The following is a 27,471-nucleotide window of genomic DNA, read 5'->3' as shown; positions in this document are numbered from 1 at the left end:
TGGCCTCGTGGTGAAAAAGTTTTCCTTTTATCCAGTCTGAACTTTGTTTCAACTTAAGCTGATGGTCTCTCCTCCCACTGTGCGCCACTGTGCAGAGCCTGGCTCCATCTTTTCAGTGGCCTCCCCATAGGTATTGGCAGGCTGCTGTTCAGTCCCCCCGAAGCCATCCCTTCTCGAGGCTGAACAAGCCCAGCTCCCTCAGCCTCTCACAGGGCAAGTGCTCCAACCATCTCGGTGGCCCTCTGTTGAACTCACTCCAGTTTATCAATGTCTGTCTTGTGTTGGAGGGCCCCAAACTGGACACAGAATTTTAGATGTGGTCTGACACGCATGGAGTAGAGGGTGATAATCCCTTTCCTTGCCCTACTGGCTCTGTTCCTGTTCATACAGCCCAGGAGACTGTTGGCCACCTTTGCTGCCGGGGCACGCTGCTGGCTCGTGTTCAGCTCGCTGTCCACCGGGATCCCCAGGGCCTTCTCAGCAGAGTTGCTCCCTGTGCGGGCAGTCCCCAGCCTGTACTGGTGCCGGGGTGAGGATGAGGATGAGGGATGCCTGGGTATGTGTGCACCTCCTGGGGGAATTCTAAGATGAAAAATGTTCAGCAGTCTTGAGTGATCTGTACACTGACATGTGTGTTGTGCACATCTGAGAGCTGCCATTAATGGTAAGTAACCTTTCTTTTTACAGTTGGGCACACTGAAAGGCCCCTGAGAATGTAGAAAAAACACATTGATTTATAAATGGTCACACTAAACATAGTACTTTCAAGCTCATTTGTCACAGTATTCCAAGCCTGACACTTTTTGTTTTTAACACTTCCAGCTTTTAATTTTTATTGTTTTTATTGTTTTCTACTTCTTTAGAATTAGAACAGTTTTAGTTTAGTACACAAGCAGTGGGTACGTCAGTCAGCAAATACAGTCTGTTTCATTCAGCTAGAATATTTTTGTTACTTCCCAGCTGTGCTGCTATCTTGGTAACTTTTACACTGAATGATTATTTGATCATAAAACCTGAAATTTCTAGAAGTGTCAGGGGAACTGTATACATATTAAATCAAGACGTTCTTTAGCACTGCTGCTTAAACACAGGACGTTTATAAGGGAATAAAGTTCCCTTGGGTTCCTTCCACTTTCTCTGTGGCCTTGATTATTCCCTCCAAGTTTTATCTCTAAAAGAACATTCCATTACAAATGACTGTTTTTGTTGAAGAAGCTAGATGTAACTCTCTCTTCCTCTAAGGTTTCATTTATTTGAAACTTATTCTTTGATATTTAACAGAGTTGTTGCTGAAGAGCATATGTAGGTACTTCCTTTCTCAGGAGAAAAAGACTAAACCATAAGCTTGAATTCTAATACTGTACAAAAAAAGAGATGTTAACCCTTTGTTTAACTTGTGCTGTAGTTCCAAAAGAGCTTTCCTGAAAAGTAATCATCTGGCATATCTCTAAGGATATTGGTTTCAGTTAGTCATTAATTGTCAGGAAATGAAAGGTGCCTGGCTAAGGCTATGCATCTCTCTTTTTTTCTTCCAAATTTGAAAGAATTATGGTTTACTGATGGGGCATATGTTATTATCTCCCCACTTGTACTACTGAGTGTGCGACGAGCACAAATAGAAATAAAAATCTTTCCTCTTTTCTGTTCGGTAAAAATAATAATTTCATCAATGTATTTTTTCCCTAAAAGTATGGATATGTTTGCATATAAAAGTGACCAAGAGGAAGAGGAGTTGGAAGCATGATTTTTTTAATGTTGAGTGTTCAAAATGGCAAGTCCACTTTTCTTCTGTTCTCTGTACGTCTGAGTTTTCTGCTATAGATTCAGTTTCTGAGGAGGTTCTTGCTTCCACATTCATGAGCTTTCTCTTGTTGTCTGATGGTTTCATTTTCTGTTGGAACAGTATAAGGTCATGGTTGTGCAGGTGGATGCAAGAGCCAGTCCAGTGGAGATCCAGAGTATCAGGACAAGAGACTGTGAGTTGAGGTTTGTGGAAAATGAGGAACTGTACAGAAAGATGGAGAACACTTGTACAGAGACTGGAGCAGAGCAGCAAAGTATTGTGGCAATTTGTTTTTGAGCTTTTTCCAAGACGACTTACTGTCACTTAATTCTTAGAGATTAGTTGCAGAAGCCTAAAGGTCATACATGCATGGATCACTTTGGACCCTTCTTCATTAAATGGAAAGAATGTAATCTTTCTTGGCCAGTTGCAGATGGACGAGCATGCTTTTGTCATCACAACTTTTTGGGTATGGAGTGGACTGGGGAAGTCTAAAACAACTGTCTTGACAATCTGAGGCTGTTTGTTCTCACGTTGCCAGATGTTCTTCAATGATCTTCTCCTGCATATATTATCTTAGTTTTTCCTGGGTTCATCTTTAGCCAGCTTCTCTTCAAGTGCAATGTGATTTTAAGTAGGTATTGAGAAAAAGGAGATAAGTGGTGGTGACTAGCAGAAAAGAGTAATACAACATGGAGTGTCCTTTGTGTATTGATGGCACTTCTTCCAGCTTCTCTGCATCTTCTTGTAATGTTAGGAAATATAAGGGAGAGAAAAATTTGACCACTGTGGAAACCTGCAAAATCCAGAGATAGAAGAAAAGATAAAGTTTTTTTACTATGTGCAGAAAAAAACCTAGATTCACGTCAATGTATTTGTTCACCTATTTAGTTTGTTGAAGTACAGCAGTATTTAGTGAATAATAGTATTTGTGGGGGGAGAGGGAGAAGGGCATTTAGAAAGCTGGAAATATAGATGTATTTGTGTTAAATATTTTTTTCAGTCATTAAAGTACACTGTCTATATTTACCTTTGCCTCAGGACTTTCTGAGAAATACTAGTTCCAAGTGTTGAAAGCTCATTAGCTGTATGGTTTGAGGGTTTCTTTTTCTTTTAAGAAAAGATTAACTAATTCTGTGAGACCTTGAGATCTTCTTTCATGTTCTGAGTGATAAGTAGTTGCACAGATATGGACAGTTTCTATTATTAGGGAATCTAAGTGTTGTAATCAGTGTTCTCATGATGATTACAGCCTCAGTTCTTGGAAGAATAATATTTCTAGTCCATCTTTGGCTTGTTATTTGTGGCTGAGCCATTACAGATGAAGGTGATCATGTAATGTTTGCTATATTGAGTGTTTACTTTCTTACCTTAGTATGCAGTGCCAGTATTATTTCATAATAATGGTTTATATTTTAAATATGACCAAGTAAAATAGCATATATTATTTCAGAGTTGCAATTTCTCTTCTAAACTTCTTTTGGTTAACTAAAGAAAATCTTGTTAACAAGTCTTAAATGGATTTTCTGAAACTGTTGAGAAACCAGATGTTCAAAATCAACTGCTCCAAAACTTGGGAGAAATATTTCTTTTTCGTAATATATTTTTTCTACCTGCCTTAATTCCATCTTTAGCTGAAACCTGTTTATAAAATTTCATTTATCAGATCTCTGATATAGAGGACTGTGTGAGCATGACATGTTTGAGCAAGATTTTTTGGTTCAGCCAAAGCCAACGTATCTAAAATCAGCATGCTAAAATTCTAATGAACCTGCTTATCTGTGTTAAATGAAAGAAAATTATTTCACCCCTCTGCTCTGTTCTCCCTTTTAGTTTCCCTCTATTCTGAAGATTTAACTTTTTTTTCCTTTCTTTTGCTAATATGTTGCATTCCCCTGTTCCTACAGGTCCATTTGAAGAATTCACTGGGAAGCATTTGTGATCTCTTTACCCTTTCCAGGTTCCTGTGATTGTTGTTCCAGAGACTGTTTATTCATTTTGCATTTAAAAGTGCTTGGTTAAAATATGTGTATATATCATTGGAAGCAGGGACCACACACTGGATTTCCCCTTCTAAGGGGAGATATCATCTCTCTAGATTACTGAGACAGGCTTCTTTAACTTATTATTGCATTTCATTTTGTTCAGCAGTCTGGCCCCAGGAGGAATGAAGACAATCTAATTACGGATTATTTTGTAATGTAGTACCTAGGGCACTTTTCTGGAAAGTGTGGGTTTAAGCCTCCTTCCCTTGCACCCGTAGCTGTAAAAGGCCAAGGAGGCGAATTTGCTATAGCAACCATTCTTTCAAAAGGATGACTCCTCCTCTTTTAGGTTCCTGCTCCCAGCTTGCTATTCTGAATCCCACCTGGATGCAGGGCTTCCTGGGAAGGCTGTTCAGATGCAACTTTGCATTCAGCTGCCCAGGACAATTCTACCCCATATGTGGGAACACAGTTTTTGTAACATGCTCTGAGGAACTTGGAATCACCCTTCAGGGACAGGGAGACTGCTTAAGTGTTTTAGTATCTAAGTTCAGTGCTTCAGACAGTTAGTCTGAATATGGACCAGAAGAACAGTCTTCTCAAAGCAAAGCGTTTATTTAGCAGTTCTAGCAAAGCCGTAAAGAACAAACAGTTTCAAACCCATCTCCTATGGACCTGCTTATTGTATGTAAAGTTCTACCATCCTGTAACTGTGACTTTTGTAGACCTGTCTTTAATTAGACATTCTTCCAAAAGTTCCTAAGAGTCTTCCAGATTTAGCATTATCTGTACCTTCCTTATTTTGCTGAATGTTCAATTTGGTATAGCCCCCCCCCCCCCTTTTTTTTTTTTTTTTGCCTTGTCTTGATCAAATCAGTTCTGTCCACTGGCAGGCCATTGAGACAAGCTTGTCAGAGCTAATGGTTTTGGCATTATCCATAACATCTCTTAAGTGGAATGGATGGATGAACCTCTTTCGTTACCAGCTCCTGCCTATCTGACAAATCCTATATGAAAAATGTTTAGCTACAAATAGTAATGCAGAAAACCAAGACATGGTATTAATAAGCTATTTTTCACTAAAGTAACTTGCACTGAAGAACTTCAGCTCCCTGTTTACCTATTCCTACTTCCTTGACTCTTTCTTGTCAGTAGAAACAACGCTTGACAACAGCTGCCAAGGACTCATCTACTCCTTTTTCTCCCTCCATCTGTCCATCTTGCATATTCTTTGCATGAGTCTTTGGCTCAAAGGTCATCCTCTCTTATATGCCCTTGTTCTCCATTTTCTCTCCTCTCTTGAATCCCTTTATGTCTTTATATCTCCTGTCATCAGTGTTTTTTTTTTCTTGCATCCCTCTTAACCATTCTTTCCCTCAGTGCATCTTTCCTTTAGCTATAAAGTTGGTTCTTATGTTAGTCTTTAAAATAACAGCATATAAAATATCTGCAAATACATGGTTTCACAAAATAGCCAACTTATTTTGGATTCATTAGTCTTGTAACTCTTTGCAGATACGTAACACTAGTCCTCTCCTCCCCCTTGCTGCCCCAATCCAGTTAAATCAAGGGGTGCTTGTGTGTTCTACCTCTTGACCTGTCTGCAGACTTAAGTTCTGCTGTTCATTTTTTCCTCTTGAATTCTGTGATTCTTATGCTTCTTTGGTTCACTTCCTACTTTTCCGAGTACTCCTTTATTCAGTATTAATAGGTGCTTCCCCTCTTTTACTCTCCTCCACTATGTTACAGTGCCTTGGAGTTCTGTCTTCACCTCTTCTCCTTCTGTATGTCCTTTGTTACTTTATTTACTTCTATGATTTTAGCATTTTTTTGACAAATTCCGAAATTTGCTTTATTCCCAGCTCTAACTACCCTGTCATATGTCTTACTGCTCCTGACATCTCATCTCTATTGCCTTTTCAAAACTTAATATCTCCAAAATTTAAATATTATTTTCTTTCCTGGCATTTATCTACTTGTTTATCTCTTTTGCTATTTTTAATTCTTTCCTATTAAAAATTTCATGTTTTACTTTGCTGTGTTTGTAAATTGAGTGCTGTCTTTCTTGATGCATTCTTCATATTTAATCCATCATTCAAAACTATTATTTTTAATAATTTAGCCCCAAATAGGCCTATTAGGATTAAAAACCAAAGGTGATGCCTCCATTTCAGGTATTTCACAACCTTGATGGTAAGACATGAGTGGGGGAAGCAAAGGAGAGATTAAGGGAGATTAATGAGTAATAAGCTCTTTTAAATGTCTATTTGTTTCCTCTTTGAGGTAATCATTATGTATAATTTTGCCATCAGGTTTGAAAATCTTGGCTACAGTAGTTTTTCAAAAAAGCAGTTAGCATGCTATTAACTCACCTTAATATGTCTTTAGCTGTGTTAGAAATTATCTAATAGTTTCTTGTTGAAGTTTACATACTTCAGTAAAAATGAACTATAACTATTTTATGTTTTTTTGACTCTGTTATATCAAACCTGACTTAGTGTATAGTAGAAGTCACAAACATTGCTAGACTGACCAGAGAACTCATTTTGGGTAAAACAAGCTGCTATTGTCCTTTACTGTATTATATATAGTTGATTAAACTATATTACTATGCTACTAATTTAAAAACCTGACTGTGTAACATTCTCAGTGTATAGGCTATTGGGATGAACAGTTGTAGCTACAATTTTTAAAATGTTTGTAGCAAAACAGGTTTCAAAGCTGTTTACTATTTGAGATGTATTTAGAATCCTGAAAAAAAGTTTTAATGTGAAATAATATTAAATCTGCGAAAAGATTATGCTTCATTGTTCAGAATATGTTTTCTTTAACAGCTGCAAGTTACGTTTGCTCACTTGCTATGTAAAGGATGAGTTTTCTAGTGGAGAAATAATGTATGCTTCCTGAGTTCTTCCTGATGCTGACTTTTCAATAAGCAAAAACTCTGTAGTTGACACTTATTAAGTACTAAATAGTAGGGGAGAAAGAGCTGGGTGCAGTTCTGGTTTTATCCTGTGGTATACAGAGGAAATGTATGCAAAGAGCTCTGTGTCTGCTCAGGACTTGTCAAATACTTACACATTTTACAGCTATGCCCCAAATAACACACTGTAGTGTTGTGAACTGCTTGGAGTGTTTTAAGAAGGGGAACAGAAGGTTACACAAGTCAACAGAAGAGTACAGAACGTTGTTACTCCATAGGCTACTTTTAGCTTTTGGGGGGAAAGCTTCTGTAGTAAATAGTATAGTATATAGTATGCACTGACAAACTCTTCTAGTGGAAATGCATCTTACTTTGTAATGATTTGATTGTTTAATAGCTACCTGCGGAGTTCTGGACACTGTAATGCGTTTGTGCTGTTTTTAGCTAGCCAGATTGATGAAGTCAAGCACTTCCTGAGAAGCTGGGCAAAACTGTCTCCTAACCACAAGCCAGAGCCTGTTTTCTAGCTCCCTCTTGACAAATTATGCAACTATGGAGAGAATTGATATATAAAGAGGACTAAGGTCTATAAAAGTCCTTAGGGAGATTTTACTGAAGCCCCCTTCTGGTTCATTTAACAGTAGGGAAGTCTTTTCAGCTACTTGCTGTGAAGCTGAAATGTACTGTTTCTGTGGAGTAGCCTATTTAGTGATTCAAAACCATATGATTTCAGGGAAGAGTGTGCGTCTTTCACTCGATAAGTCTGCTATCTGCCATGCAGAGTGCTTTGCCTGTGGAGTATGGGAAGGTACTGCGCTCTAACACATCGTGATTTTCCCTGTTATATTCCAAGTGTTTAACGTACTTTCCCTGAAAAATGTGGCTGAAATGGTTATTTAGCCTACGCTGGAATGGAACTTGCTGTGAAGAGGCACCCACACATGAACAGCTCAACTGCGATAAAGTTAGCTAAGAGCGACGTAATAAGTATTCTCAGTGTCTTGAATGGGTCATCATGCTTCTTCAAATGGGCTTTCATGATGTTCAGTATGATCTTGATGAAATCTCTGCTTTAGTGGGAGGATTGATGAGACATGAGTAAAGCTCATGTAGACTTCTGCAGACTGGCTGGATGGAGAATTCTTGGGAGCATCCATGACTCATGATTGGCATGGACCTCATTCAAGATGCTACATCTTATAAGAGGCACTTCATGTGATTTAGAAATGCTGGAGGAAATATCTTTAAGTTTGACTGATTTGAAATAGCATTAGTAGCAGCTGGACAGGAGAAAATACCACAGAAAGGTTGATGGTATGAGCAATTATTAACTGTTCAGTTTCTCCCAGAAGGCTTTGCCATCAAGTGGTGTAGCTGAGCCCAAAGCTGGTATTTGGCATGTATTCATGTCTGTCTTGCAGTCTTTGGAGAATTTCAGTCTAGGCAATGAAAGGATGAGCACATAACAGTCCTTCGTGAGCAGTCCATCCTGAAACAGACTTTCTTATTAGTGTTCAGTCAGCGCTCACGTAATAAGCTGAAGGCCGTCTTCCTGATAGTTAAGCAGAGACAAGCTGCCTGGATTTTATCCAACTTTAGATTTTGAGCCTGGTGTCCTTAGTCAATTGCGTTAGGTAATGGACTGCTCAAAGATAGTTTTCCCATGAATCTGGTAGATTGGAGGGGGGGGATTTTATTTATTTATTTATTTATTTACAAATTTTGGTTTGTTGCATGTGAAGGAAATCTCAAGAATATTTATGTCTCTGTGATTACCAGAGCTTTTTTTCTGATTGTGCATACTTTTACTCCAAATTGGATAGCATCTGTAATGTAAATGCTGTACATCTAGTATAGTAATGATACAGAATTGCAAAGTGTCAGGCATTCTGGGTATAAATTCGCCTAACAGTGCTTAGATAAAGTTTCAGCTTAGTGACCTTGTCAGGGTTAGACATTCTGCAGATGCCTCTTTTTCACAGTAACATGGGAGTATGATAGCCTCAGTGATCATGCTTTATTCCAAATTAGCTCACATTTACAGTAAGCTTAACTGCTTGAAATAGTTTGTGTTTTGCACAAATGATCAATTGTAGCAGTAGACTTGTTGTTGTTGCCTTTACTAGGTGCTGCATGAACCTGAGAAATTTTATCTTACCTCATTGTGCTATCAGAGGAGAAAGTGGATCTCCTTTCTCTGGGTTGTTCTTCAGTCTTTATGTTTACTTACAGCTCTTCAATCTTGTCTTCCATTTCATCCAGTCAAAAGCAGCTCTAGAAATAATTTGGGACTGCACAGTCACAAGCATCAGAGACCATAAGCAATAATATCTCATTGCTACTATCAAACAGGGTTGGTTTTGTTTCAATAAAAATGATCTGTGAAATTCTGGATTTTGGAGTGCAGAGTTCCCTTGCATTAGAGATGTTTAAAAAATGGATTTCTGCAGGAAATCCTTTTGGGAAATTTGATGGAGATCAAAGCAGTATTTGCAGTCCAGTTTGGAACTGGCATCTGTCGTACAAGGAGTCTCAATGCACCATGTTTTCATTCTGCTTTTAGTAGATGAAGAAAAGTACTTACTGACAAGTTGGAAAAAAATCCCACTCTATATGCTATTAAATCACCTTAGGAATTAACATATGGCTATACCAGTGAAGTGACACTCTTGCCATCGGAGGGAATGGGCATAGCTATCGCAGCGAGGGATGTTTGTGGGGAAGTATGGCATGCTGCCATAGCTGCAATGGGTAGAGACGCTCTGCATCTCTCTCTCATTTTGTTTTCACACTCCAGCCTGATAGTGATGCTGGCAAAACTGTATAGTATTGATTTACGCCGAATGGAATGAGGAAATGTTTTCCTAACTGTCTTGTTTTCTTGTAAAATTCTTTGTAAGATGCCTTATGACCTTATTCCTTTGTACACAAATTGCCTGAAGGAAATTGTTATTGAGAAAAGGGAGCTAAGGGACTCTACAATGCCAATTGCGGTTACTCCCTATATCCTAAATTGCCCTCTGCCTGGAAATCTTTGGTTTCCATTTTTTCCTGAAATAAGCACAAGCCACTTCAGAATACAAACGTCAGATAAATTTTCCTTCTCCTCTTTCCCCCCTTTGCTATACTAATGTCTCTTTTTTTTTTTAGTAACCGGACATGCTCTGTATTACTCTTATGGGGGAAATTGTCAGCATTTGTAGAATTAATATATATATTAATGCTACTTAAAAATACTGTATTTTGCTATAGAATGAATATCTGCTATTAACATACAGTAGAAGTATATTCAGCTACTAGTTTCATAAAACAATGCAGGAATTGTCAACTACTTATTGCACTCAAAACAATACAGGAAGGCTTGCTTATGGCAAGAAAATTGAACAAAATGCACGTGGGGAGTAGATTCATTCATTAAGAAGCACTTTATCCTTTTTCTCACCATAACTGCATGTTATAGTCCTGATGCCTGTGCTGTATAATATACCACAATATTCTGTCAGGAGTTTTGGATCTCATGCAGGTTTGATGCATAAGCTGTCATCTGCACTGTAAACAGTTTATTCACCTCAAATTCAGGCAATATAAAATTTACCCACATGTTATTTATCACAGAGTAGAGTTCACACCCTTTTAAAATTTATCATTCCTAAACTGGTAGCTTTTATTATAAAGGTTGTAATGTTTCTCCCCTAATTGTACCTCACATGGCACTAATTGGTCTTTATCTTATACTTATCCCATGATAGTCATTTGATAGAAGAAGCTATCTAGTTTCTCTGGTGAGTGATAGCTCTTGAATTGTTCTAAAGAGACTTTTTTTGTGCAATAAATGTTAATTTGAATTCGTTTATTTATGGAACAAAATTTCTACAATAAATAAATTCAGTTCAGCTACTTTTAACCACGCCAGTTAAGGACAAAAAGGTCATTTATGTTTGTGCTTCTTATATTATAAATAATCTGGTTTTGACAGTGTGCCTGTGAGAAACTCATACATTCAATCTCTGCAATTTATAAAAAAAATTTAATTCCTTACTTACAGTATAAGTAGAGAGATGTTAACATTAATTTGCTTGCTTATTCTGTGAATCATTATAGTAGCTTTTTTCATTGTGAATACAAATCATATAGTTAGAACTTATCAGGAGCTAAACACATATTGACTGTTTTTCCTCCCATGTTTTCACTATGAGACATTTTATGTTTACATATGAATTTTCATTCATTTTATTATTAATAGCTCCTTATTTGCTGGTACGTCGAGGGGATAGATGGATAGAGTATACATAACATTCTTTTTCCTATGATCTTACAGTTACTAGTTATATCTTAATTTGCATTTTAGAATTCATTCATGTCTAGAGTGACTTCATTTTTTAATATAAAACATAGTTACCGGCTGAAATCCCCCAAAATTACTTTATGTAGAAGAAGGGGCTAGAACTTATAAAAGCTTACCTGTTCTTACTGGCAAAGCAATCCATCTACATTTGTGTGCAGTTTTCAGTGCATGCATATCTTGATAATGCACTGCCTTTTCCCCACAAATTCCTTGTGTTGGTATATTTGGGCTTGTTTGTGTTTCACTGTCCATTGGTGAATTATGCATGAAATGTAACCCTCAATTGGAAAAATTTAATAAAAATAGTTTCATTTAGCTGAGTTTATCAACTAAGAGAGAAATGTTTACCTTGACTGTATCACTGTTTTTAATGCCATAATTATGCATTGGATGAAATAAGTCCCTAACCACTGAGTTTGGGCTGCTTTTCGAGCAATGATCAAGTGCTTGAGAGTATCAAGTCTTCCATGGGGCATCTAGTGCTATGCACTCAGAAATGAACATGTTACTAGACTATAAAGTCTGTAAGACAGACTACTAAAATAAGCAATGAAGGAAAATAAACTCCATATTTAATTCCACAGAGCCACATATCAGCATTTGTATGCTCTTTAAGGTGAGACCCAAATGAAGGATGCATTAGTAGTTATGGCAAAAAGATAAGCCAGTCAAAACAGGTACAAAATTGTTGCCAGAAGAGTTCATCACAAATGAAAAAATAAATCATTTTAAAATTTGGGAAGATGGGCACTAGCCAGAAGAAACTGCAGTTATTAAAGAATTGTCGTATTATCCATAATCAGTGACAAAGAAGAAATATTCAATGAAGATACCTGCTGACAACGGTTAATGAGACTGAGTGAAATGAGTTTCTAGCAGAGAAGAGTCAAGTTAGAGCACTTCTTTTGTGTGGTCTGGAAGACTGTTAAATGTTCAGCCAGACTGCAACCTGTGATAACAACACCAAAGCCATTAAATGAAACAACTGTTTTATTAAAATTTGTTCACATAGAGAATATACTGGGGAGTGAGGAGAGGATGTTGCTGTACCTCAGTTTGGGATTGTCTATTTATACATCCGGCAGGATACTGTACTGTAATACACATTTGTTGACTCCCATGTATGCATATATGTGCTCGAGCACAGAGGCAGATACCAGTTGAAACAAATTTTTGATTTATGGTTTATGTTATGGGTTATGATGCTTATTTTACATGTTACTGTTGTTGCTATTTTAATAAAATCCTCTGAAGTTTATTTCAGACAACATTGAAATACTATAGTTACCATAAAATAGTTGGTAGGAACATTCGGTTTATTTAGAGGCAAAATATTATATTTGTTCAACAGATTTCAAACTTCCTTTTGTGGGCATTTCTAATGATTTGGGACCAAATCCAGTTCTTATTAAATTCAGTAGGAATCTTTCAGTCAGTTCCAGGGGGAGTTGTATCAGACTAGCTTAAGTTTTTGAAGCTGCCAAGATTTAAAAAATTGACATAGTAGTATTTGGGTGCCTAATATGGTGAGGGCCAAGACCTCCTTTGGGACTCTGTATAATGTGTATAATAATACGCCTTGCAGTGAAATCACCTTAATTAGGTTTGGGAACAAGGAGGTTAATGGGTCCATCTGGTGACTATTTTAGAAATTGTCTGCATAATAACAGAGGAAGTATCAGGAATAAATAAGAGGACCTCAATCCATGAACAGCAATATGACTTACGTGGTGTAACAAAACCATGGTGGAAGGAGAGGGAGGAGGAAGAGGTGGTTGCTGGCGTACATCAGGTTCAAACCCTTGTGCTGTCACTCAGACCGTAGAGGGTGTTGGATGTTGCCTATGGTCTATGAGTAATACTAGAAGGAGAAAAGTTCATGGGCTCTGGCATCACGCAGACATAACACAGACCAGCAGACAAAGGAGTTCGGGTAGCTGAGGATTTTTATTAGCAGCTTACCAGGTATGGTGGCGATAGAAGATCTTAACGAATCAGCTGTTGGAGAAGCAGCAAACTAGAATACCAACTGCCCAACATGTCTTGGAATGCATTTATGACAAAATTTTGAGAGAGTAGGAAAAGCAATTGGGGGGAAGCTATTCTGTTTGATACCACTTCTGAGAAAGCAGATATTCCAGAATAGGGAGAGAAGAGGCAGCTTCAGTGAGAATTATCATGGGATGGCAGAGCTCGTAAATTATAGAGGTAGAATAAAAAAAATTAGAACAAAAGGCTTTAAGAGGGAAGAGTTCAGTAAAATGAGGACTGTAGGCATAATCTCATAGGAAAAGAATCTAGAGAAAAGAAGTTAAATGAAATTGAATGTTCCTCAAACAAACAATATAAAGGGCACAAATGCAAATTGTGACAGCACAGAAGAAGGACAAAAAGCACCATAAAACTGATTAAATTATAAGCTCCTTATTTATATCAAGCACAAGAAGGAACCATATGGAAAATGAAAACTCATTTAGATTATTAAGAACAAGTAGGAAAGAACAGCAAAAGAATCTTGTCTGTATTTTCATTAATAATGTGGATTATGGAACCGAGAGTATGCTTGTTAAATTTGCAGATGTCACAAGTTGAAAAGGGATTGCAAGTACAGGATCAGATCTCGATTTTGACATATTGGAGAAGTGGTCTGGGGAAATAAGGTGATATTTAGTAAGTACAGGCGTACGGTACCACACTTAGAAGTAATAATATACAGCACAGGGGACAGCTGGTTAAACAGTGATTTTTGAAAATGATATACAAGTCATGAAAATTACATGAGTAAATAGTATCGAGCTCTTACAAAAAAAGGCAGGGATGGATGAAGAGATATGTAGCCCTCAAGATGTATGAAGCGGAGTAATTCATCTGTTGTACTTAGTATTCTGTTCAGTTGAAATACGATGTCCAGTTTGGGGCGTCACACTTCAGTAAAGGTAGGGCTGACTGGAGGAAGTGAAGAGAATAGCAATGAGAATAAGCACCTGAAAAACATAGCTTGTGAGGAAAGATGTCAAGAATCAGAGTTACTTACCCTAAAAAGTAAAAAGTTGGTAGGATAAAAAAGTTTTCAAGAACCTGAAAGACCTAAATTTATGTAGATGAAGTGAATGATCTGTTCTCTGTATCCAGGATGGATAAACCAAGACATAGTGAGCTTAAATTGTAACGGGAAAGAATTAGTTTAGACATTAAAGAAAAAATTTCTTATATTAAGGTCTGATCACTTAGAACAGGTTGCCTGTGAGGTTGAAGAGTATCACTGGACATCTTTTAAAACATAGAAGACATGTCAAAAATGACATAAATGTAGATGTTTAGCCAGCAGTATGGAGATGACCTACTATCCCTGTCCCTGTCAGCACCATCTTCTGTGATTCTCTGTTGAGTGTGTTACAGCTCATTACTATGCCATGCAATGCGTTTTCTGTTCTGCAAATCGTATGAAACATTATTTTACTTTCAATTCAGATTATACTTTTTGTTTTTATTTCAGTGTGTGCAGAAGCTTACAATCCTGATGAAGAAGAGGACGATGCAGAATCCAGGGTATTTAGTGCTTTGAGTTAAATACTTATTTTTTCAGTTCTCAGGCATTATAATTAGGAAAAAAATAGGACTGATTATGTAAGTTATATAACCAGCATTACTATTCCTTTCTAAAATCATCCTTATTGTGATATCTTTTAATAATCTGTGGGGTTTTGTTCTTACAGGAAGGTTTAAAAAATCTCTGTAGTAGCTACCATGTAGAACCTAACGCAACAATTATCCTGAGTTAGTGTACCTGTGATTCATGGTCTGCTAAGGAAACATTTTTGTGCAAGTATATTTCCCCAGAGAGTGTCTGCTCTTAAAGTATTTATTTAGTGTCTTTACGATCTTGCAGTAATTTCCTTAATACTCTAGTATTTTCATAGAGGGGGAAAAAGGTAAATGATAAAATTGCTAAGAAATTTTCAGATTTAGAATGCAATAGTTTAATGAATTTTTTTAAATTTATGTTTAATAAATGCCTTTTAGAGGCATTTAATTATTTTTTAATATGAAGTAGCATAAGTTTGACTTTTGAGGCAAGTTTAAATGTTGCATTTCATCTAATTTCTGGCTTGCAAAGCTGTGAAAAAGATTATCATATACTATCACAGCTTTGGAACCTGGCAAACCTTTTCAAGCATGTGAATTGACTATCAATCAAGTTGTTAATTTATATTAAACAGATGCTGGTAGTTTAGTAAATCTCTGGCTCACTCAGAGGCTGTGAAGTCTGTTGTTTATTCTGTGAAAATAATATTTTAAATAGAGATATCCAGAAGGGTTTGCAGAAATGAACTGAATTCTACAAATGTGAAGTTCTTTCTAGATTAAATACAGCAATATTTGCTTATCTTGTGGTGGTATAGTATTATCACTGGGTATTTATTCAAATTCTGAAGGTTTTGGAAAGGGAATGTTTCAAACAAGGCCAAAATGTTATGTAAAATGCTTAGCTATATTAGCTCAGTCCTGCAACTAGTTGCTGCTATATGACAACCACTTTAAAGGTTTTTCTATTATATCCTTCAGATTATTCACCCTAAAACAGATGATCAAAGAAACAGACTGCAAGAAGCTTGCAAGGACATTCTTCTTTTTAAGAACCTAGATCCGGTAAGAGATTCTTTATAATGAAGAAGATTTTGCAGTGCTGATGAGAATTGAGTCTCTTGAGGTTTTGTATAGAAGTTTATAGATTTGACTTTTGTAAGCTCTTATGTATGCTTTCTTGACCATTTTATAAACTGTAAAAGTGGCATTTTTATAACTGATGTCATACATATATGGGCCTTTTTTTCACTACCATGAATAATAATCATGAATTGAAGTCCATTAATATGTTTGTAAAGTACTGTATTTTGTTGTGTTCTTATTTTGAAATGATATTACCTATACATTGATGTATTGGTAAATATAAACTCATCAGTTAACTTGGAAACCTCTAATTTGTTGCTACTAGTTATTTTATATCATTCAAAAGTGTGCTGAGCACTCCATCAAAACCTAAAATTACCCCCAAAGCCTATAGCTTAACTAGAGATGTAATGGAATAAGCAAGTTATGAAACAGAGGGGAAAGAAAGGCAATAGCAAGATGTTTACATTATTATTTCACTTAATATAGATACTGTAAAAACAATGCAAATAATTTTCTTTTGAGCAGATAACTTTCTTCTATTGCTTATAAAAACAATAACAGGCTTTTAAGAAATATTAAATGCAGTGAACAAATGACCTGGAGAGATAAAGGTCATAATATTACAAAAAGCATGGAATTGTTTAAGGGAAAGGCAAGTATATAAATCAAAATATGCATACTGAGGTTGGGATGACTCACAGCACACCAAGTACTCTCTCAAGAGAACTGATTCAATGCTGTCAGGGGAAGGAAAAGGGGGAAAGGGAAGTAGTTATGTAGAGTGTTAAGCGTGAAAATAGAAAATCTTAAATTTGATTCAAGAAGAACATGGATTCATTGAAGGACCAACCTGCAGCTCTGTTTGAAAGTCAGGTGCTATTATGGTGAATGAAGTTTAATCCTGCTGGTTTCCAGCTCCAAGCTTTGGTCTGCGGGAATGCTGAGCTCAAACTCAGGGTACCCGTACTCGCAGAGGCATGAGGAACAGTGAGCCATAGACCCCCATCAAGGCTTTGCAAAACCCTGAGTTAGAGCTATGGGAGGGCATCAAGCGTTTTAACATAGGTACTGATTTATCTGCACTCTTGGAACTCTAGGGACCCTGACACAGAGGATTTCCTAACTCCCATATGGTATCTGTTTAATGGGTAGTTAATCGGCTGTTCCACTATAATGGTTCAAGCTAAAATCACCTGAACATTTGTCCCTTCCACTCTTGAATTATTTTTATACATAACTTTATGCACACAAAGTAGTTTCTGGGCATCTGCTCTGGACGTGAAATTGCTTTATTATATATCTTCCTTATTATTGCTGTGTCCTGGCCTCCTCTTGGCTGGACAGTTTTTAATTTATCCTGCCAATGGCATTTTGGCAGACCTTTCTTGTTTAGTGTCTGAGCACTTATCTCTTATGAACCCTCAGACCCAATGGATTATCACGTGCACCTAGAATCTGTCTTGGTGCTAATTTTGGGCTGCTTCTTTCCTGAGGTTACCAGGTTTCTTGGGAGTATCTACCTATTGCACAAATCTTCTGGATAAGGTCCACTTTGTCCTCTGCTGAGAACTAGGTCTTCTGTCTATTTAGACAGATCTAGTCATTAGAAGATTTATTCGTCAGCCACTTGGTCTGTAGGGCAGGGATCTATTGGCTTCTTATCAGCTATATTGTAGTGTTGTGTAGTCCTACAGCATTAAGCTGTTCCACTTGTTATATTTTATATAACTCTTCAAAGGAATTTTGAGGGTTTACCTCCCCCATTTGTGGAGGTGATCTCAGAACTGTGGTGCTATGTTGATATATCATCCCCCTGATGTTTTGATCTTCCTGAAACACTTTTTTCTTTTTGCTTCTGAATCAGTTGCTTGTAAATGTTAATAGTTCCCACAGTCTGTTCCAGGTATGTGGCTGAAGACTTCCTAGCTAAATCCTCCCTTGGTGGGACTCTGCAATACAACCATCCAAAACCTTGAAATCTGCTCCTGAAATCTCCCAAGTCTTTTCTTGTTTATCCACATTTGCTCAGATTGTCCAGTGGTTTCTGAGCACTTTTTCTTCTAGTTTAATTCCTTCACAGACAGCATACTGGAAAGGCAAAGACAATTTCGTAAAGGAATTCTTTTTTATTATTATAATAAATTTACTCATGAAAGGCATTGGAAAGCTACTGAGCTCTGAAGATAGCAAGGGTGTTGAAATGCAGCTTTCCTTAGTCTGGCTTGCTTCTTCTGTGATGGCAAGATCAATAGCTCCCCAGAGGAGACTCTGTCCTGCCTTCTCCCACTCCTCCTGCCTGCTCCACTTCTGTGCAGTGACTCAAGAGCTTTGGCGACTAGACCTGCAGTAATTTAAGCATTCCTGTCCCAAATCTCTGCCTCACCTCTGCCTCTCCACCCCACAGCACAAGTGAACATGTGCCAGCTGCTGCAGTTCACTGTCTGGTGTATTAGCAGAAAACCTTTGTCTTGGATAGTATCTTCAGCTGCCAGAGCTAAAGTCTCTGGAACAAAAATCCAAGCTGTGTGTAAATAGTGTCTGTCCCTTCTCTCCCCTCCACACACACTTTTTTTTTTCTTTCTCTTTTTTTTTTTTCCATTGAACTTCAACCTCTTCCTGTTGTTTCGGAGCTCAGTGAGCAGACGGTGAAGAGACAGTGTAGAGCGCTTAATGGTTTTTCCCTGATGGCCTTTTAGCAAGATGTCAAGCACCATTCGTAGATAGGGCACCACTCTGAAATACAGTATAACAGCCTGCCCTAAGGCATGATAACAATTGTGCTCAGTACATGATGCAAAGTGGAGTTCACATTTTCATAAAACTTTATCCCACCCCTAACACACTTGTGTTTTAATTTGAACAGAAGGATAAGATAAGGGTATCATAACAGCAGGAGAAGTTGCAGTAGTTAGGAGGTGACTTACAATACTGATCAGCATTTTAATTAAAGAGTTCGTGTGGAAAGGTAAGAACCTCCACATAAAAGTGAAAAATGGCAGAACTGTATGAATGTGAGACAAAATGAAAGAGAGGAGACAAAGATAACCATCAGACTTTGAGACTAAACTTAGGACTTTCTAAACAAACAGAATTATGTCTTGAGTCTGCATTTACCAGGTAGCAGTGTTCAGTTATCAGATAGTTGAACTTATGGAAAAGTATCTATAAATATAAATAGTGTCTCTGTTTGAAAATATATTACAAAGGAACATTAGTTGTGGTGCAGTTCCCTGAGTGGCACTTTCTGTTTTAAAAGCCAACTGTTAAATTCCTTAATGTCTGTAAAGTTACTTGAATCATCTTGGAGCTTCCTTTGCCTTTGGGGACTGCTGAGTGTGTGACTGGTCAAAGTCAATGTCAGTTGGGCAATGCACTCCTGAGTGAGCTCCCTTAAATAAAAAGCATTTTAAAAAAATCAATATTTTAACATTTTTTCATCTTTCTGGAGACTTAATCAGCTCCCATCTGGTTGCTGTCACTCAATATTGGTTTTAGTTAGTGCTAAACAGTACTGAAAAAGTTACTGGAAGAAGAATTTGGATTGAAATGTGCATGTGCAGCAAGATGATAGGGAGAGGAATTTGCAGGGCTCTTCAGCTGCTTTATAGATGACCAGATCAGGAAATTTTAATTCGCTCATCCACACAGTTCTGCCTCTGGAATTTCTCTTGATTCTTTCCTGAGAAATTCCAGGAGAAATTCCAGGAGCAAAACTGTGTGGATGAGTGAGTTAAAAGAGAGGAAAGTGCATCCAGATGTCTGTTTCCCTCTCCCTGCACTCTTAATCTAACCTGATGATGCCCGTTCCCCTTCCAAAACACCTCTTCCTGTTCTCCTTTCAAGACAACCCCTTCCTAGTAGACCATGGTACTACTGTTGTTCTTGATTGCCTGCTACACCATTGCCCCAAAATCCTGGCATCACTTTCTTTCTCCTGGAATTGCATAACGTGTGCCAGGCTTGCTCTACATGCACACACGAAACATATTCCTGTACCTCTTCCTTCATGCTCCAGATACCAGAGGCTACTGGCAGTGGGGTCAGAAGCGCCTGTTTTCACGCCTCTTTCTGTCAAGCTTCTCTTTTCTTCCTCCTTGACTCGTGCCCTCTTTCCCCTCCTCTTCCTCTGTGTATGAGCCAGCCAGGAGAAAGCAAGCAGATAACCAGATGGCATGGGCCATTACTGAGGAGCCTCAAGTCGCTGTTATCGGACTCAGTCTCTGTGCGTGCTGCCCAAGGGCTGTTTTATCACCACAAGGAGCAGCAGCAGCAGCTCATGTGGCCAGCACAGCCTTCTGCATTTCCTTTTTACAAGGCGGTTCAGAGATGAGTTGTTCCTTTGGTTTTGGTTTCTAAAGGGAACCTCTGCTGGGGCTGTGTAATGACAAGCTATTTGGTTTGTCTGTTAAGCGCTAGATGTGGCCCGTACGCCAGCAGTTAAAAAGCCTGGTGGGCCTATTGTCAGAGTCCTGGGGGTGGCTCAAGGAAATGTACTTGTACTATCCGAGCTGTGCTGCGTCCTTGCACTTAAAGCTTGAACCCTTTCTTTAGCAAAATCTGCAAGCAGGCTCAGATAGCCTGTTCTGTTGCAGGGGAGTTTTATTCTGGGGAACTTTACCCTGCTAATGCTTGTGGAGAATATTTCAAATAGACTTTGTCCCTTTACTAAAATGTAATAAATTATGCATATTCTTCACAAATATGTGAGAGCAATTTCTGGGCATATTGCCACTCATTCACCTGGAGAATTATTATGAGATAGCACAAATATTGATTAATCAATTAGAATTGATTAACTCAAAGGAAGGTGAAAGAAAGAGTAATATAACCTTGTTTTATGAATAGTGGACTCCTATGCTTAAGGCCAAAGCATTCCTTGAAAAGAGCTGCTAACATAAGATTCTCATAATAATAATGATAATACACAACATATAATTATAAAATATGGTAATAGTACATAATATATAATATAATTATAATAATTCTCATAAGTTCTTAAAAATTTTGGTGAAGAATTAGGACTACAGATGTTGGAGTTAAGGGGAATACAGATTTTATACCAGCAATCCTGGAGAGGGCCCACAATGTCTGAAAGTATTAATACTCTGCCCTCACAGGTAGTACAAAACTCCTTCCAAACTAATGGGTTTCCAAACTAATAAAACTACACTTAATACTTTGTTTTTATTGATGGAAAAATTAATATTTACATCAGATCTAGTAAACAAGAACTGTCTCCATCTTGCCTGTGATCAGTTATTGAAAATGTTCTGGAACAGAACTGGCAAATGTAAGATGCCTTCACTTTTGGCTTAAGAATTTTATCCGCACTGCTGACAAGCTGCATTGTGCTGGCAAGCACAGCAGTGACAGTATTGGGTTAATCTACAGAAGCAGCTATAAAACTTGGTACTGAATTTGAGCATACCTCATTAAAAACTCTTGTAACTTTTGTCATATTTAGTAATAATTTGGCTAATTTTGTCTAGTTTTTATTCTTTCACCTTTACAGAGCTACACGATTGTGTTTAACACAGCGAACACAGTTGCAAACTGCAGTACACATTTGTGGGTCACACTAGGAGTAGTTCTTTGATGTCCATTGATGTGGTGCTTTTGTAATCATTTCCAGTGTTTTCTGACATTTTAAAGTAGAGTCAGGGCTGAATAGCAGAGATGTTTCAAAGGTTAGCTGCACAGGCAAAGTAAATTTTTTTTGTTAGCAGCAGAGTAAGTTATGAGAAATTAGTGGGAAGAGGATTGACAGTGGTCAGGAGGAGGTCGTTTGGAGCGGAAGGGGCCATGAGGCTTTAGGAACTCGGGTGGTAAATTTGGAGGGGCTGATGGGAAGAGTAAGGGAGAGGAGTTTGACAAGAACTAGTGATAATCAGGTAGCATTCAGGTGGAGGTGTGGGATAAACAGCTTCCTCCTCTCCATGAGATAGATGGAGGACCTTCCCCATACCTGCAATAAGCCCCATATCTTCTTGTCCCTCAGCACCTATACCTGTTTCTGCTCCTGGTACGGGATGAAAGACAGAACAAAAGAGAGCTGAAGGGAGCAGGGATTTTGCTGACATCTTTACCAGACTTTCACTCACCCCGAGAAGAAATGTCCTACTGAGATGTTCATCTAGCCCAGTGCTTTGCCTCCAACAGTGGTGACAGGAGAGACTGTTTAAGTTGAGCACATGAGTGTAGCCACTTTCTGCAGTCCCTAATACTCCATGCCCAGCATCCCCAGTTACTGTGCTACGGATATCAGAGGGTACATCCTGGCCTAATCCTTTCAGCATCCTGTTATGGACTTGTAGTCCATGAATTTATTTAATCTCTTTCTGAAGCTGCTGTTACTGTCTGCTTTTACAGCCTTCCATGGCAGCAAGTTTTGGAAATTTACTATGCTTTGTGTAATATTATCTGTTTTAAACTGATCTATTAGTGTTACTGAATGCCCCCTAGTTCTTGTTTTGCAGGATTTGGTAAAAAGTTTCATAGTCAGCTCATCCAACATCTTTGTGATTTTTGTAAACCTTGACTGGGCACAACATTACACCATCAACATGTTTAATATATTTTTAGAAATAACAGGTAGCTGACAATAGATTGGAGTTTGATATGTTTCTTAGCATATGGAGTGATTGCAGTATCTCCTCCTTTTTTTTAAGTTAGGAGACTGCTACTTTTTTAAGAATGAGATAACGAACAGTTACATTAGTTTATTGTGTCTGCAAACATATGCAACTAGTATATTTGGAAACTATTTGCAACTCTACTGTTTCTGCTCTTTTTCTGAATTACAATTTGTTATTGTTTTGAGGACAAATTAATATTGTATTAGCATTTGGATTTAGCCTGGCAAACTGCTGAAAAGAATCAGCCAACTTGGTCAAAAGGGCTAGTTACAAAATCTAGAAATGTTACTGAGCCTCACTGATGGGCACGTGTACGATACTTGAGATGCAGAACTCTAACTTAACATGTAAATATCTAGAAGAAGGTCAAGGTAAATTCTCAAGGAGAATATTGATTAATACTCAAGTATACATTGAAATATAAATTAGATCCTTGTTAGTGAAGAAATAAATGTCTTTTGGTTAGTTTATAAGTAGATACTGCACAAGGGAGCTAAGCATTTTGAATTGGATCCACAGTGCTGCTGACATTTATATTAGAGTTCCAGAGTAGTATACATACATGGTTTTTGTTCTGGAAAAACAAATAAGGAGAACTGGAGACATGAATTCTGTAATTCACTCTTCCTCTCTAAGGTTCTGACATATGGATTAAGACCTCTTTTTCTTCCCTGGTTTCCCTGCCTATGTTTTTCTGACTTTTCCTCTCTCTTCTTTTTCTCCCTACTCTGGTTCTCTGTCTGCTTCATATTAATATTATGCAGAACATTAATTGCTTGATATGTATTGCTCAAAGTGAGGATAAGGTGGCCAACAAGATATCATTTTAACTTAGGCTCATTTAAATAAAATGGTTGCAGGAATAAAGCGGTTATGAGAACTGAGTTTTGGGGAATAGAAGAAAAGAAGATTGTCTTTTGTTCATATGTTAGTCTTGATGGCTGTATCTCAGAACATTGTAATTTTTACAACAGTCATGTAAGATAGTGGAGTCTTGTTATTACCATTGTACTGAAGTGCAAGGAAATCTAATACTTGCTTTGGTTATACAGGATGTCTCAGATCAAAAAAGGGAATTAGCTAAGATTTCCTTTCTACTACGTAGCACTCCAGCAGCTCACTCATCCTTCCCCTTTATTGGGGTTGCCAAACGTTAATCCTAACATATCATCCAATACTCCTGGTACTTACTTTACCCACCTTGATAGTGGTTGGAGCCTACCAGTACCTGACAGATTCCAGCGATGTCTTGCATTTCCTGTTAGAAGCCACATCACTTTAATTGTACAAATATACTTGTGCCTTTTAAATACAGAATACCTTTTTTTAAATAGCAGAAAAGGAAATTTGTCGAAAGTCACACTTTCACATTTGTCCTTGTCATGACTTTTGGTCATGATCATGTCCTACTTTTTATTCTTTCTGTAGTGCCATCATTGATTCAGTTTATGGCATTTTGTCAAACAAGAAAAGTTTGTATCAACAATTTAAACATTGATGTTTCTTAGAAGCCCCAGTGTTTAGGAGCAGTTGAGTTTAGTCTGAAGAGTTTTGTTCTTTTTCCTTTACAAAATGGCTCACAGCAAATCTATAAAATGACGTTAGGAAGACACATACCTGGCACAGAGGTAGCAAATCACTTGGTAGTCTGGCAGTTAAAAGAGCCAGTGGCATTTGGAAGGGATGCATCACATTGTCAGCTCTCCTGATGGAAACAAAAGCCCTTTTCCAAGGACATGCTAGTGAATAGATTTTTAATGTGTACTAAATAAAATGTGGCTTTACTTATATTCAATGGCCATTATCTAACTGAATGTTTTTCTCAAGGAATCATCTTGATATGCAATTGCCATGTTTGTTTTCTTGACTTTAAAGGAATTGAAGTTAATACATTGTTTTCCAATACAACCTGCTTCTGGAGGATAGTGCTTACCTGATGTGATATCAAGTATACGTTAGGAGAGCTGGAGTGCCTGTTTGTAGTTATTCACTTGATCTAGTAAGAAGGATAGAGTCAGACATTGTTCCAGGGGGATTTCCTTGATAATATAGTTATCATTACTGTCTGGGGCTTTGTTCTTCTGTAATTCTTGCGTCATCTGTTTGTAACTGACTGTAAATATGCACACAATTTTGTACATTTCAGATAATGAAATGGCAATAGATCTGGTTTACACATGTTATTTATGTATGTATATCACCACAGGCCTATACAGTTGGTATCTAAGTCTCACTTTAGGCATAGTGAAATAATGCCTGACAGAGTGGTTCATAAAGCCTCTGCTTAGGTGCTACATTGTTCATACATAACTATCACCTGGTATTTTCTGACATTAAAGTTCTGCTTCTGTGCTAGAGTTTCATGCTGCCCCCATGGGATAAAGGCAAAGGAGGCAACTCCTTTTTGCAACATGGCTGGTGTTCAGAATCCGTATTCACACAAAGGGTGTCAGAGAGCATCGGGCTCCTGTTCAAGTGCTGCTGAAGAGCACCTATGTACTGTAACTGTTACTGAGGAGAGAGAGATCCCAGGAGCACAGCAAAGAGGACAAACCAGCAGAGGCTTTGCAGTTAACAAGGCAGTTTGTGCAGATGAGAGCATGAAGGGGGCCTGGAAACAGTGCTCAAGACTGTGTGGGACCGCTGGAGTCAGTGCAGCGAGAGTGGCGATGTGCCCCAGGGGAGGCTTCCCAGCCCCAACTGGAGCAGCCAGCCATGAACATCAGCGGCCCAGTGCAGATCGCAAGGTAGGATGCAGCCATCTAGCTTCAGGCTGCAGGGAGTGCCTGTTGTCCCTCCCAGATGCTGGGGGACAGTGGTGGTTTCACCTCTGGGAGCCGTGCTGTGGTCAAGGTGCTGAGCAGCCAGAGGAGGAGCTACAGGAGGATGTGAGCAGGACTGCATAGCATCAGGCAGGGCAAATGGGACCCTTGGCAGGGTCTTTGCAGAGTCTGCTGCAGAGACAGCAGCCTGAACCCTGAATGGAAGAAGGGACATTTAGAGCCTATATTCACATAAGTGGTGGATAGTGACTCTCAAAATGGGGAAGGCTGGAAACTTGCCTTCTGGTAATAAAAGGCTCCTTCTCCACCTTTAGATGTGCATTTGCAGAATAGATACAGTGCCCTGGTTACACGTGAGGAGGAACAAACTCCATTAGGGGAGGCATCAGAGCCAGCTGTCCATGTGGACAGTGGTACTGCCAACATTATCTTTGAAAGGTCGTGGTGGTTGGGGGAGGTTTCTGAGGACTGGAAGAAAGCAAATGTTACTCCTGTCTTCAAGAAGGGCAAGAAGTGGGATCCAGGAACTACAGGTTGGTCAGTTACGCCTCAGTCCCTGGCAGATGATGAGCAAGATGATGAAGCAAATAATCCTGAAAACAATTTCCAAACGTATGGAGGACAGGAAGGTGATTGGGAGTAGTCAGCATGGATTTACAAAGAGGAAGTCATGCCTGACCAACCTGATAGCCTTCTAAGATGAGTTAATTGGCTCCACAGATGAAGGGAGAGCAATGGCTGTTGTTTACCTTCACTTTAGCAAGGCTTTGGACACTGTCTCCCATAATGTTCTTCCAGACAAACTGATAAAGCACAGACCAGATGTGAGGATGGCTGAAAACTGACAGAACTGCTGGACTCAAAGGGTTATGATCAGCAGCATGAAATCCTGCTGGAGGCCAGTCACTAGTGGTGTCCCCCATGGGTCAATCCTGGGGCCAATACTCTTTAACATCTTCATTAATAACCTGGAGGAAGGGACAGTGTGCCCCCTCAGCAAGTTTGCAGATGATACAACACTGGGAGGAGTGGCTCACACAGCAGATGGTTGTGCTGCCATTCAGAGGACCTTGGCAGGCTGGAGAAATGGGCAGGGAGGAACCTCATGAAGTTCAACAAAGGGAAATGCAAAGTCCTGCACCTGGGGAGGAATAACCCCATGCACCAGGACAGGCTGGGGACCGACCAGCTGGGGAGCAGCTTTGCAGAGAAGGACCTGGGGGTCCTGGTGGACGACAAGCTGAACATGAGGCAGCAATGCGTCCTCATGGCAAAGAAGGGGCCCATGGTATCCTGGGGTGCATTAGGCACAGTGTTGCCAGCAGGCTGAGGGAGGTGATCCTCCCCTCTACTCAGCACTGGTGAGACGCATCTGGGGTGCTGTGTCCAGTTCTGGGCTCTCCAGTACAAGAGAAACATGGCCATACTGGAGCAGGTCCAGTGAAGGGTCACTAAGATGATAAAGGGAATGGGGCATCTCTCATATGAGGGGAGGCTGAGAGATCTGGGATTGCTCAGGATGGAGAAGAGAAGGCTCAGGGGGATCTTACCAATGTGTATAACTACCTCATGGCAGGAGTAAATAAGATGGAGCCAGACTCTTCTCAGAGATGCCTAGTGACAGGACAAGAGGCAATGCACACAAGTTGTAATACAGGAAATTCTGCTTAAAGACAAGAAGAGATTTTTTTACTGTGAGGGTGGTCAAACACTGGAAAAGATTGCCTAGAGAGGTTGTGGAGGTTCCATCCTTGGAGATATTTAAAACCCAACTGGATGCAGCCCTGAGCCACCAGCTCTAGGTGACCCTACTTTGAGCAAGAAGTTGGACTAGACTGTCTCTAGAGGTCCTTTCCAACCTCAAAAAGTCTGTGACTCTTAAATCATCAAATACTTACTTTATAGTGATCTAGGGTAATTTTACTTTGCTGAGCGGTTAATTTACATATTTTGGGACTAAAGAGCTAAGAATACATGCTGACTGTTCTTCACTAGTTATCAGCCATAGTTACACACCCTTCATATTAAATGTTTCCTTAGTTCAATGCTTTGAAGGTTTTCAGTACAGGGAAAAATGTCATTTGGTTGACTAGAAAGACAGATATTGTTTGCCAGGAGATTAAGAAGAATGTCCAAAGGCAGAATTTGACTGTCCGGAGTAGATTATTTTACATTCTTGTCACCTGTCTTCTGTTCTATAATTGGTAACAATGAAACAAATCAGAGGACATTCTGTGGCCCTGGGGCCACATGACGCAATACTACATGTGTACATACAGCTAAACTGCCTTGCACCTTCCTCTCCTCCTGACCCCACCAAACCAACCAGCTAACCGGGGGGGG

At 38.8% G+C, this 27,471-nt stretch overlaps 1 protein-coding gene across 1 annotated transcript in view; it reads left to right on the top strand.

Moving 5' to 3' along the window:
* PRKAR2B (protein kinase cAMP-dependent type II regulatory subunit beta) overlaps window positions 1-27,471 on the top strand; it is an 85,935-nt gene that overhangs the window by 45,208 nt on the left and 13,256 nt on the right. The window contains exons 3-4 of the mRNA XM_026059033.1: window positions 14,533-14,585; window positions 15,603-15,686. Of these exons, the coding sequence (XP_025914818.1) occupies window positions 14,533-14,585; window positions 15,603-15,686 (137 nt within the window). The remainder of the gene's footprint in view (window positions 1-14,532; window positions 14,586-15,602; window positions 15,687-27,471) is intronic.

Source organism: Apteryx rowi, unplaced genomic scaffold, assembly GCF_003343035.1.
Source record: "Apteryx rowi isolate R43461 unplaced genomic scaffold, aptRow1 scaffold_151, whole genome shotgun sequence".
In the NCBI taxonomy this organism is placed as follows: domain Eukaryota; kingdom Metazoa; phylum Chordata; class Aves; order Apterygiformes; family Apterygidae; genus Apteryx; species Apteryx rowi.
Note: the sequence above shows the minus strand (reverse complement) of the source record. Positions and strands in the feature narration are given on the sequence as shown.